Below are 13,322 nucleotides of genomic sequence, written 5' to 3'. Positions count from 1 at the left end.
GCCCTGCGGGAAGGAGTTTACAAAATCATTTTCAGAGGGCAGTGGTAACTTCTTAGCCAAGCACTTGTTGGCAGAAACTAGGCCATGGATTAGGTATAAGATGTGAGGGCCGATTGCAGTACCTAAACTTAAATTCTAATTCTAATACGGTATTTCAAAATAGAAATTCAGGCACCGCATTTGTCGACTCTTCAGTTCGAATACCTCTGGCAACATTCAGCGTGTTCTATAACGCTATGTAAATGCCGTCGTTTCTACAGAGCTCTTATAGGACTGTTTTAAACTTCCTAAGTAGAAGTTTATTCTTCTACTGGAAGTGTTCGCAGCAAGGTAAGACAGCAGAGTCTTCCATAGAGGATTTTTTAAAAAAAAGGTTAGAAAGAGATAGATATACACTTACTCTTTTTTTTTTTTTTTTAAAAATCAAACCCAAATCCCAAGACCACCTGTCAGCTTTTAAAGCCAGCGGACAAATCAATGTATTGAATTTTTAAAGCTAATTGAAACGGATACCTAGCTTGTCATTCACGGGAATTGCAAAAACGCAGCGATTTAAATAGAACCTTCTTGAAGAGGTACAGTAATCCTGCCCTAGTCCGGGACAGAATATCGAGAACGGGACCGACCAAAGTTCATTAGGGAGGTGCCACATTATAAAGGGTGAGAAATAGCTGAAAAGATGAGAAGACCAGGAGCCTCCTGAGGACATCAGGTACTGTTTCCCATGATAGTTTTCTGTGACAGACAGCACCCAAACTGGTAACTGCTGCCTGAGAATAACCTCCGGCTTCTGTGGGTGGAAAATAGGTTGGTCCTGCTGGGATCCAGAGCTGCTGTCTCTGTATTACCTGGAGCTAAAGCCTGACTTCCTCTCTGACTACCTGACCTGGTGTGAACCTCGTGACACTAGTAGTGTCAAAAATGAGAATCGAAGCAGCGTTTGATGGACCGTGGTCCTGGATGGAGCAGAAAGAGAAGATGATTATTTTTCATAGCCCCTTCCAACTGGAAAGAAACCTTTGTCACTTGGAAATGAATGCAAGAAATGGGAAGGTATAGCACTGAAATGAAGAATCAGGGATTCATTTTGTGTCTTAAGTTATAGAGGCTGAGGTGGAATAATTGCTGCGGGTAAAAGCGCCTAGATGGGTTTGACGGGAGAGAGCTGTGTGGTACGCGAGTCTGCCCGTACGGTCAGGCACTGCATGGGTGACATATCCCATTTCAGATGTACCACTACGGAGGAAAAACAAATAGGTCTTGACACTCACTGGACTTCATGCCTTTATACAATCTGAGAGCATTATATTCCTGCACCACAGCAATAATTTTTTGTGAGACATTATCATAATAACTTTGTTTTTGAAGTCAAAGAAGTCTCTGTTGTAGAGCAGGATATAACCAAAGGATTGTAAAGACAAAGCATAGGTTTAAAGATGCTGCAAATAAATTGCCCTAGTAAAACTCCAAAGAAGAGGTAGGAGGTGAAAGGTATTCCATACAGATTCTAGTACTGGTGATGTTAAAACAAATATATTTTTAGTAATAATATTGATTTGGTGTGAGCTGCATATAACATAGTTAGAATAGAAATGTGAACCATTTATTTGATTTGCTTGTTCACAGATTGAGTCTATGAGAAAGCACAAGATGGTTGAAATGATGTGTATTATATATATATTAAAAAACTGTTTTGATTTCTGATATGGCAAAAGGATGCTACAGCTTTACTGATTTGGCATGCGCTGATCTCCATGCTTTGTGCTACCACATTCTGTAAGCTGCACTGCTTTTTCTATTTTTAATCGACTCTAATTTATGTAGCAGTTTTACTCTGTAACATTATAAATTGGAGAAATAAGATTAAAGCAGTGATATCCAAGCTATATAAAATGAAGTGGGTGAAAGGCAGTGGTCTTTGGGGCTATATTGCAATACGGTAAGTGAAAAATACTGTGTCCCAGTAAAATGACAGGAGGAATTTAAGAGCAGGTGGAATATAATTTCCCGTGGGCTGACTTGGAACCAGCTTCTCGCCATCGGGCGGTGCTCGGAGCACTGCCCCTGAGCTGGCTACAGCGCTCTGCCTGGCTGCGCTCCTGCCATTTAGCGAGGAGGTAGAATCATAGAACCACTGAGGCTGGAAAAGCCCTCTCGGATCATCAAGTCCAACCCCCAACCCAACACCCCCAGGCCTCCTGAACCATGTCCCCAAGTGCCGCGTCTACAAGGTTTTTGAACCCCCCCAGGGACGGTGACTCCCCCACCTCTCTGGGCAGCCTGTGCCAGGGCCTGACCGCTCTGGCAGTAAAGAAATTCTTCCTAATATCCAACCTAAACCTCCCCTGACGCAGCCTGAGGCCGTTTCCTCTCGTCCTGTCACTGGTGACTTGGGAGCACAGCCCAGCCCCCCCCTCACTCCAGCCCCTCTCAGGCAGCTGCAGAGAGCGAGAAGGGCTCCCCTCAGCCCCCTCTTCTCCAGGCTAAACCCCCCCAGCCCCCTCAGCCGCCCCCCAGCACACTTGTGCTCCAGCCCCTGCCCCAGCCTTAGAGCAGGAACCTGCCTGAAATGGAGGTTCTGAAGGGCTGGATGGCAGATGGCAAAAACTCAGGAGGTGGACTGAAAAGTGATTGGTGCTCGCTCTGCTTCATTGGGTCATGCATTTTTTTTAATGTTATCCACACTCTCCATAAAAATGGAGTTATGCTGAAGAATGGTAAGAAGTCATAGGACAGAGAAGTGCAGAAGTTTCAGATGAATGGGGAAAAGACTATGGAAGAACAGGAAGACGGCCAAGCAGATGCAGAGCGGAGCAGAGAGTTCCTGCTCTCAAGGGGGGATTCAGAAGTAGATGAGAAAAGAAGAATTATGGTCGTGTAGAGAGCCAAAGAAAAAAAGAGAAAGATGAGTCATTGATGAATGGAATGATTTGGAGTCTATGTCCATATGATTCACTACCTCTTAAGTGTCCGAAAATAACCTTGTCTGTAAGTGCCATTATTCTGCACTAGGGTAGGAGGCTTTTGTGTCTGAAGACTAACTTTCAACTCTGAGCATTTCTTCCCTTCAATAAAAAGCACCTCCCTCACACCTCCTGTAGCTGCCAGCAGCAGTGTCGTATCTGTCTCTAATCCTGTAGAGTGCCCCTGTTTAAAATTTGCTTCCTCTGGTCATCTGAACTTACTGACAGAGAAGTCGTCCCGTTTTCTGTGGGTCTGCAGAAGGCTCGCAGGACCCCCGGGTGACTGAAGAGGCGACAGTGATGATGTGGGAGTCTTTCCTTCTCTCTTCAGATAATGAACTAGTATTGCCAGTTTAGGTGGTACTGAATGTTTTGTTCCCTCCGATTCCCGTGCGTTGCTGACAGGCCGGGCATTTCTCTTTCCGCTGCCAAATATCCAGGACCACTATGCCTGCTTGTTTTTATAGTCTGCATTCACTGCCTTTTATACACTTTCTGATGCCCTTTCAGAAGTGTTCAGAGGCGTTTTTGGGGGGATTATATCTGTTTCTCCTATAGTCCAAAATTACGTGTTCCATAGTTGATTCTAATTTAAAATTATTTTCCCTTTGCTGTTACGCTGCGCATACACAGCAGAGTTCTGTCTTGCATGTGAGGGTCCCTTCTGCTTCGTGACTTTGAATGAAAATGAATATTCTTCGAAGTATCATTTGTGTTTGCTACTCATCAAACCCTTACATCGACCGTTGCTGTCATTTGGGATTTAAACCTGGCAACGAAATCTCCCCACTGCTTTATAATCTTTTTCTCCTCTTTTGTCCATTGTGAAATGTGATGAACAGGACGACAGAAGCGTGTAGGATTTTTTTGTTTGATTATTAGTTTTGGGTGTGTTTCTATTTTTTTTTTTAATAAAGAAAATAATGGCAGCAAGTCTTTTACAGCTGCCAGAGGTAGGTTCTCACTGATGGCTTTCCATTGCAGGAGAGGATCTTTATCCTGACATCTTTTAAATGAGTGTATATATGTCCAAGTCTCTGTTCTGTTCAGCTCTGCTCAATTGTCCTGGGCCCTGTTTAAGTCCGGCACGATCAAATGCGGAGAAGAAAGCCTAAGTTCTGCTAAATTAGCCGTAAGTGATTAAATGATTGAACCTCAAGAGAAAAAACCATGTGATGCTCTTCACTTCTGTCATCAAAGGCTATGGGCATTCAACTTGGGAATTACAGATTTATTTGGAAATCACAGATTTCTTTCTTTCTTACAGAGACTATCCTTTGGTCGGATATTTGAGCTTTAAAATAAAATACCAGGTAGTATTTCAACAATTAAAAAATGAAAGCTATTAATTGAAAATTAGTCTTGGCTATGGCTTCCTTTTTCTCTTTTTCTTCTCTACACAAGAGTAGAGAACTGGCTTCTGGTATCCTTTTTTCCTAAGGGAAAGATTTTGGTACAGAAATCTGTTCCTTTTTTAATGTTTCTTTTCCTCATTTGCTTTCTGTTCCTTTTTATGCATAGCCATACCTCATGGTTTCTTGCATCTTTTTTTCCCAACGGGTAGTATGCATTCCAGAAATTTGTAACTTATATTTCTTTACTCCATTTTTCTTTTTTATTACATCAGAAAAAAAATTCACTACTTTTGGAGTGCCTTTTCCTTTTATTGTCTTCAGATGTTTGTAATCTACTGCCCTCTTTGTTGCGTGCTGGGGTCTTTCTTGTTGTTGGTTTGCTTGGGGATTTTTTTTTGTTTTTCATTGGTACCCATGCTATTAGAGGTCGATTGAATGAGTTGGGGTATGTACATGCGCTGTTTTAGGTGCTTATTTTGCACTGACAAAATTGGTAGACACAAATACGATAGCGGATAATGCTGGGCTGCTGCATAAGTATCCTTTTCCTGCGTTATTTTGTGCCTGAAAGAGAATTACAAGCATGCTCACCTTAAGCAATAAATAACTTTAGTGTTGCAATATTTAAAAATAAGAAGTTAAAGATTTTAAGTTCACTGGGGATACATATGTATAATTTAACACTGTTCAGTAAGAGATGTAAATTTTGAGCTTGGATGTGTGGGAAACGTGAATTTCTATCGTTATATAGTCACAGGCATGTCTATAAAGCTATGCCAAATGATAATATTTGCATAAATATTTATATAAATATGCTATACTTGCATAGCATTTGTAGGGGGTTTATATCTAATTTAATTTACCATTTCACAATGAGGCTGAGTTGAACCAACAGCTAAGTGCTTCCAGAATGGGAAACAGCATTCCTCTCCTTTGAGTTCCTCGCCTTGGGGTTTAGTGGTGCAAAGACTGTGGCGTTGCCCTTTACATGGAGATCGATATGCGTACGAAGTGAATATGTGTCTTCTAAGGTTCAGCATAGCCTAGGTGTTTCTAAAGAGATGCTGGTCCATAAACAAATGGGGAAAAACTGATAATAGGGTGTTTTCTGGCAGTTGGAAGGATTTTTCTATATTTTTACGAAGAAATGCTGAGGTATGTATTCTGAGAGGAGCATAGGTTAGCCTTTGTCTAATGCCCTGTAATTTTAAGCAGTCCAGAATAGTATGACCATTTAAAACATGGCTGGGTTTTTTTTTTTAATAGTGAAGGTGTAGCTCTTCATTTAAATCTGGTAGGAGCTAGCAGGTGAATTAGAGAAATTGAATCTGCATTTCTGGTTTTATTCACATGATTTTGAACTAAAACCATAGTAATGGCATAACCTTGTAAAATGGAAGGTGGGGCTTCATAGGGTGGGAGGACAGGTAGAGAAAAAGGAAAGAAGTGTAATACTTAGTGGTTCTTCATATGGGGACATGCATGCAGAATTGAAGCTCATGGTAATTGTCGGTGTATTCGCTTCAGCACGGTGTTTTGCCTGTGATTTTTTGAACGGATCGATCACTCGCAGCAATTTATGTAATAACTTTCTGGTGGGCGATTCTACTGTTTTATTTATGTTTTTTTGCCCGGTTCCCCAGAATGCAATACCTTTGCTCCTCGGTACAGTAAATGCACTCTGTAATATCTGTTATGGTATGGTCAAAGGATAATTTATTGTCAGATAGAAGAATAGGTCAACACTAATGTCACTTGATGATCAACCCCCCAAGTTTAATAAAACACCTCACCAGCACGCATTCTGCACAGTGCTTGATGTTTTATTGGGACTACAGTACCTTCCAGTACCTAGCTATAGCAGGAGTGTAATTACTGAGCTGTCAGGGTGATAAGTGGGATTAATGGCAGCCTGGTGCGCTTCAGTCTGCAGAGTGCTCGCAGAATCGGGAGACGGTATTATTATAAGAGAAAGTCTGGACTGGCATATTCATGGCACCCTCTCCTCCTCCCCAAAGCTCACGTTCAAGTTGGCGTTGCCCGCCTCCCCCAGTAGCTGACATTTTCAACAGCTGTTATTTGTGAACCGGCTCAAAAATCAAAAGAGGAATAATTTGCTGAAGACGCTTTTGAGGCACAACGGGTCATCTGGGCTCTGCGTATCCTGCTAGGTGCCGTTCCGGTCGGTTTTGACATGAGATAGTTCTATAAATAATCCACAGAAATGTGGTTTGTGTTAGCTGCAATTCTTTTGGTCTTGGACACAGGACTGTTGTTGTGTTTTAAAGGAAACCGCGTTCTGGAAAGCGAAGAGCAGAAGGTCATAATGGGATTGACGCCTTTTTTAAACGCGTGGTTTTCCACTTCTGTTATTTCCTTACTGCCCATTCAGGCAAAATGATCACCCGAGCCCTCACGGTGGTGTATTTAGTCTAGTGTATTTCCTTTCTTTCTGGCCTCTAGTACTAAAACTTTCGGTCTGCTTGGAATGCGAAGCGCCTCCTCTTGACTCGGTGCTCCGGCCACGTGAACCCTTCGAGGTCCCCACTGGCCTTCGCTTGTGAAGGCGTTGGTGACGTGCGCCTGTCAGTGGGTGGTGCTGGGCAGGGGAATGTTTACCTGCCCCGGCTAAACCTGCCCGTGCTCTTCTGCCAGAGCCCTCTGACACCCTGACTAGCTGAACTAGTAACCCAGCGTCGTGCTGAACCCCGGTTTGGCTTTATCAGGTTTCCCAGCTTTGGCAGCCTGTGAGGCCTGTTTTCCTCTAAATATTTCCTCTGGGACCTTTTCCCCATGCCTAGTTCTGTGAGAAAATCCAAACAGCAGCTACCACATGTGCCTTCAAATTTTGCTGGTGCCACAGTGTCTGCAATACCCAGCTCGATGATAACGAGTAGGAAGATGAAAGGCTAATTAATCTTTTGCTTAAATGGCTTCGCCTTCTCTCTTATTCCACCCTTAACTGGGGGGGGAAAAAAAAAAAAAAGAGAAAAAAAGAAAAAGAAAACAAAAGGCATGCGTGTGATTGACAAAGCCAGGCCAGTTTGTCACTGCACGTATTTCAGGCATTTCACTCCTTTCAACGTGCTTTTCATTTCTTTGTGCACAGGCCTCTTGCAGCTTTTCTGTGTTTGAAAATGTTCTGTTCCAGCCGGTTCCGCAGTGTTGTTGTCTGTCACCAAGTAACGATAATTAAGGTGGACTTGGGGAACTTATGTAGGTAGTTGTGCTCAGATAATATGTAAAAACCAGATTTTATTTCATTTCCCCATAGATTGTTAAACCCACAATTTACATAAATTCTGTATGTCAGTAAAACAATGTTGAAAGAGCATCTGGAATAACTTAATAAATTCTGAGATAATTAAGCGGGTGGCATTTGACCTATGATAATCATTGATATGTAAAACCAAAAGTGTGTACAAAAAAATACCTTCATGTTTAATAGAGAACCATTTTACTTCTCCAGCTGACTTTCACCTTTTTTGGTTAGGTTTGCTTACTGCAAATTGCGCAGACTACCCTGAGGGTGTAATCCTTAGACGGGACTTGTGCGAGCACCCAGACCAGGGCATCCTCATGGACGACTATGCAGGAACAGACAATAAATCTTGGCTACTTAGTATGTTTTACTATATGGTTAGGTTTTGTCATTAGGGATGACAGGAAGAGGGTCTTTGGGATTTCAGTTGGGAGTATGCATAAGCCTACCGAATTGTTTTCAGAGGTCACAGACATACGACAGGAAACTCATAGAAAAGTGACTTGAAAATTTATCAGCTGTTCTTATGCTTTGGCACATACAGGACAAAGTAATTCCTTCCTCTGTGGAAATACTGCTGCTTTTGTCTGTCTGATTGTCCAACATCCAGAATTTAATCCACGGTGACTCTTCCAGAGCTTCGTTAATAAATTCAGATTCACAGCACAGATGTTTTTCGAATAGAAAAATGGAATGGTCAGAAGATTCGCAGTCTTGGATTCCAGGGAAAACACGACTTCTGTGTAATTAAACGTCGTTTTGTAATACTTAGTCGCGCGCGGTCCGTGGGTTTGTAACCGCACCCCACTGCCTTCCCGTGTGAGGTGGGGTCAACAGAACGCAACCAGTGTTGAACGCAAGTCAATGGTGATCATGCAGCGCTTTGAGGTTTTTAATTAGAAATTTTAAGAAAATGCTCTGTATTGTTCCTTTGTGGCTTATCTTCTACCATGCTAACTTGAAAACCCTATGCTATTGGCAGCAGTCGTATGCCGTGTCTCCTTGACACATTTTCCTGTATTCCCCTAGGTGCTTAAAGTGTGCAGATGCCCCCTGTCAGAAGAGTTGCCCAACTAATCTGGACATCAAGTCATTCATCACGAGTATTGCAAACAAGGTAACGTCGGGCTTGCAGTAGTACGTGGAAGCAGATAACGGCGGTTACTTGCAGCTCTGTTAGTGAGATTGCATTTCAAGGTTTATCTTTGTAAAGCCTTAAAAAAAAAAAAAAAAGAGTGTTCACAACAGATGCTTTAAAGTTCAACAGTCATCTAATTTTTAATTGTTTTTGCTGCTGTTTTGTGCCCGTACAGAGAGTCTGTAGTGCAAATCTACTTCTTCCTGTCACTTTTGCTGTAAAGTTCTTTGTTTTGATGGTTTTCAAATATAATGATATTCAAAAGACTGAGCATTGTGATGTAATTATTTAAATTTGCTGCTACCTGAGGTATTGCAGTCACAAACCTTTTCTTTCATTAAATATTTTATCCTTTTTTTAAAGAAGTGATTATTGTTAAGATTTGCTTTGGGCAGAAATTTGGCATGGGGGTGCTCATCTCAAGGAATGTTCTCTTGTAGTTTGTAGTAAGAGGCTCTGGTTAATGCAAAAGCAGTCAGTCACTTGGACTGTTAATGGAATACTACAGGAATAAATTGAACCCCTCTTTGGAGTTACTGTACCTTTTCCTTTCTTAATAGGCTATTATACTATAATCATGGCGGAACCTTAAAAACATTATTCTGATTTGTGGTTTACAAATGACTTTTAACAGTCAGAAATAGAAATAAATAAAGATGGCTGCAAAGTTGATAAGACAAGATTAATTAGGCTGCCTGGGATAGCCTAAAGACGACTGGATATTGATTGCCCCCTACCTTTTAAAACTTCTCATCTGCGGAATCATTAGCTGCCGTGTGATTTATTTGTCTGTATGAGCCCAACTAGACTCCTAATCTGCTGGGGGTCCTACAGAGATTTTCTGGATGCATTTCGTGCTCTGCCGTGTCTCACTGTTAGATGCAGCTGAAAGGGCCAACGCAGGTAAAGCTGGAGCGAGGTGGGCAGCAAGCGGCACTGCCACGTGCGAGCTACCGGCCTCGTTGCTTGCACCGCGCCGTGTGTTGTACGGAGAAGACACTGGTAAATTCTGCACCTTAATGAGACACGTTAGGATAAGAGGAGATATTAAGATACACGTATCAATTATAACGTAACTGTGTGTTGATGTGGTTTACAGTGATTGGCGTGATGCCCAGCATCTGCGTATAGACAGTTTTCTTATATAATCTCTACCCTGTCAGTGCAGCATTTATTTTCATGAATGTAGGCATCTGTTTGCAACCACAGTACGGTACGCGGCATATTGCTGTTTATTGCCTCTTCCAGGCATCGTGAAACAGGCGAACGGAGCAGAGAAGGTAAGAACGGTAATGAAACTGCTAGCCTCCATCTCATCGCCGGGCTGTAGTTTGTTTAGGAAACCTAAAGCCAGTTTCATGAAGGTATTTTACCAGGATGCTCTTTTCTTATTAAGGATTAGTTACGCTACTGCTTTGGGTAGGATAGAGAGGTGAGTTATTGAGGAAAGAAAAAGCGCCTGATTATCAAAACATAAAAGCTGGGAGCAAGGAACCAGGAAAGATGGACTGAAGACTGCAACAGAAGGGGTCAGAAGAACAACTAACACCAGCAGCATCCTGGAACGAGAAATTTGGTGGGTCTTTCAGACTCTGATAACCTCAGAGATATGATGCCCCTTTGTGCCTTGGCAGAAGGGGTAATTCGGTTTAAAAACTGATTCATTCTGAAGTCTGTGAATCCATTACAGAGCAGAGAAGATCAAGGTGGGGTGACTGCAGAGCTTCGAGAGTTGTATTTCAGCAGAGGTATACTGGAATAGTATTAGGAAAATACCTGAAAGGTGTGAAGTCTTTGCCTGCTGAAGCCAACGGGTGCCCTCTCACAGGTTTTAGAAGGGCCAGATTTCACCTGTCAGATGGTCAGTGAGGTGGATCAACCCTATAGAGGTTGGGCTGCTGGATGGTAACTCTTTTAAGTCATGTTGGAAGCTGCAGGTTTTGCCCTGAGCAGGTGACCAGATTGCTTGCTGGTTTATCAGGAAATCCTGCTTTGGAAGAGAATTGCAGTATACTACTAATCTCTCAGGAGATTGAACAGTCTTTATGGAAAAACTTAAGTATCTTAGGTTACTGAAATGTACTTATAGCCTTTCTTTTTGCAACCTATTCCTATACATCTGTAGCTTCTGTATCCACTCTGAAACTTGTTTTTAGAAAAGGTAACTGCTTTTATGCCATGTTGATGCCTGATAATCGCACAGACAGCGGGAAACATTCACACACAGGCAGTTTGAAAAAGTCCGGGAGTCGGTTTCTGCTAGCCAAGATGCTAGGGTGGGAACCGGCATGGCTAAAATCAGCGCTGCTTCTGTGAAACCCGGTTCCAAGTGTGAGTTTACGTAGTGTCTTACTTACCCTTTGCTTTCTCTCCTTACCCTATTGGAAGGAATCTAATATAGCACGGTTGTGGAAGCGTTTCTCTGCAAGGGCTCTGACGCTGGCTTTAGAAACAAACAAACAAAGAGGAAACCAAACCAAACAAACCTGAAAAACTAGACGTGAGGAAAAACCCGCAACCAGATGTGCTCAGCAAATAGCTGAAGTCATGGGCTGGGGAACAAGGCTGGGAAGTCCTGCATACTTGTGGCCTCCGTGTCAGTGGCTGTGCCTCCTGTAATTCAGGTACCACGCAACTTCTCAGGGAAACAAACAGTGCGTAGCGGGGACCCAGCCTTCACTGGATGGCTGCAGTCTGCAAGGCTGAATTTTCCTTTTCATGAATTAGTTTCTGGTGCCTTTGCTAGAAAATATTTCTATTATTACAAATTCTGTTCTTCAGAAAAAGTAAAATCTTCTGGTTTCCTTTATTAATAGGGTTTTTTCCTAGGTGCGGGTGCGTACTACTGATTTTTTACACTGCTGCGCTTTGAAACTCCTTGCTTTCTGCCAAGCGAGCAACAGATTTAAGGTGGAAGTTGAGAGAGGGGTGCCAAAAGTTGAAATGCCTCACCTGAAGTCATGACCCCGGCAGAGTCCGTGTGAGCGCCCGCTACCGTGGCTGCTCCTGCTCTGCGGCCGTGGTGGGTGGGCTACCTGCCCACGGGCTTTTAGGGCAGATGGAAAACGACAACGGCGAGCTTTTGAAAACCACGCTAAAACTGCTCACATAGTTTTGTAAGTTTTTTGTGGAACCAGTAAGTAATTTTTTGCTTTGTCGTGCATTTTTTCCTAAACTTTTATTGAAGTAACCATTCGGAAATCGTTCAGCGATCTGCTTGCTGAATAGTTTTATGTTATTGTCGTGAAAGTGTTTACTTCACATGATTGAGGATATTTTACGTCGTTGAAAATCCTTTTCAAAATCTTCAATCTTTTTTGCTGTTTTCCCCTTGTAAGTAAATTTCTTTTTCAATCCAAAAAGCTTACAAATATATCTAGTAGCTTCTAGACAAAATAAATAGCTGAAGCGTAGAACATTCAGGTACCTGAGGTCAATAAATCCAGGAGATCGGGGTACGCTTTCTAGGCTGATCGAAGTCCCTCTCCTGCTTCTGAGTCTGTCTTCATCACTCACTTGAGAAACTCCCTTCAGCGGGTTACCCTTCTACATGTTTGGAGGAGATTCAGTTCAGTAAATTCCTTGTCCTCCTCCCTGTGTAAGCAGTACCACATGCAGGTATTTATTTAAACATGATTCATTATTAATACAGAGTATTTAGACAGCAGCGTACTGGAAATGAATTACTTTGTCAGGTATTTAAGAGCTCTATTGTATGTAGTTTGTTTGGTTGGAAAACCGCTGTAGCAATCATAAAAGGTCAGGGATTCTTGTTCTCTAAAGCCTGAGGCTTTTTAGATATTTACAGGCCATGTACAATGTAGCTGTTCTGGCTGTTCTGCCTTAGACCTGAGCTCAGGAGTAGACGAGGGACGGGGAGGAGGGGTTGTTTCTGGGTTGAGAGGGTTAATTGAATTGCCAGGCTCAATGAGCCTTGAGCTTCTTTGAGGAAAACGATGTCACTTACGCTGTATTGTGTTAGCCGCTGTGACTCAGTAGAGTTTAGGCCACAACTTCCATTCTCTCTTTCCATACAAACTGGATTACAACTCCACTTTATAAAGGTACAATCTATTCTATTGTGTCTTCCCAGTCAGCGTTTCGTGGTTCATACAGACCTCTTGCAATTGTGTCTCTCGGAGACCAGACTTCAGATTCACCCCGCACCCGTTACTACTTTTGTTTCTAAACATCAGAAGATGGCAAACCAAGTATTCTGACTTCCAGCTGTCCTCTCTTGAAATGCTGCCTTCACAGCGCAAAGTGTATATTCTTTGTTTTATAATGCACAAGTGCCATCTTCGTTATTTCTTTCTTTAAAAAGAGAAACGCTAAGAAAAAAAAAAAAAAAGCATTCAGCTGCTGCAGGAAGAAGCTTCGCCTTGTACCCCTGAAGGAGTACCAGGGGTGATTTTAGGATTTTAGGTCCTCCTTTCCCGACATTGATAGGTCAAAGCAAGAAGGACTCGGTAAAATGGAGCTCCAGCACCTGTCATCCTTTAGGCCTGGCGCAATCAAATGTTGTACGGCAGCAGAAAATCCTGCCGCTTCCCAGGAGCAGCTCCCAGCCTGAACCCTTGCAGCCTGTCCAGCTTTCCTCCCGT

At 42.6% G+C, this 13,322-nt stretch overlaps 1 protein-coding gene across 3 annotated transcripts in view; it reads left to right on the top strand.

The window, feature by feature from the left end:
* Nucleotides 1-13,322, top strand: part of DPYD (dihydropyrimidine dehydrogenase) — a 368,439-nt gene that overhangs the window by 91,532 nt on the left and 263,585 nt on the right. For all 3 annotated transcript variants that reach the window (XM_064455561.1, XM_064455562.1, XM_064455564.1), the window contains one exon: nucleotides 8,610-8,697. In XM_064455561.1, the coding sequence (XP_064311631.1) occupies nucleotides 8,610-8,697 (88 nt within the window). The remainder of the gene's footprint in view (nucleotides 1-8,609; nucleotides 8,698-13,322) is intronic.

The sequence above is a fragment of the Phalacrocorax carbo genome, chromosome 6 (assembly GCF_963921805.1).
Source record: "Phalacrocorax carbo chromosome 6, bPhaCar2.1, whole genome shotgun sequence".
Classification (NCBI taxonomy): Eukaryota; Metazoa; Chordata; class Aves; order Suliformes; family Phalacrocoracidae; genus Phalacrocorax; species Phalacrocorax carbo.
The sequence above is the reverse complement of the archived record's forward strand: the minus strand, read 5'-3'. Positions and strand labels throughout refer to the sequence as shown.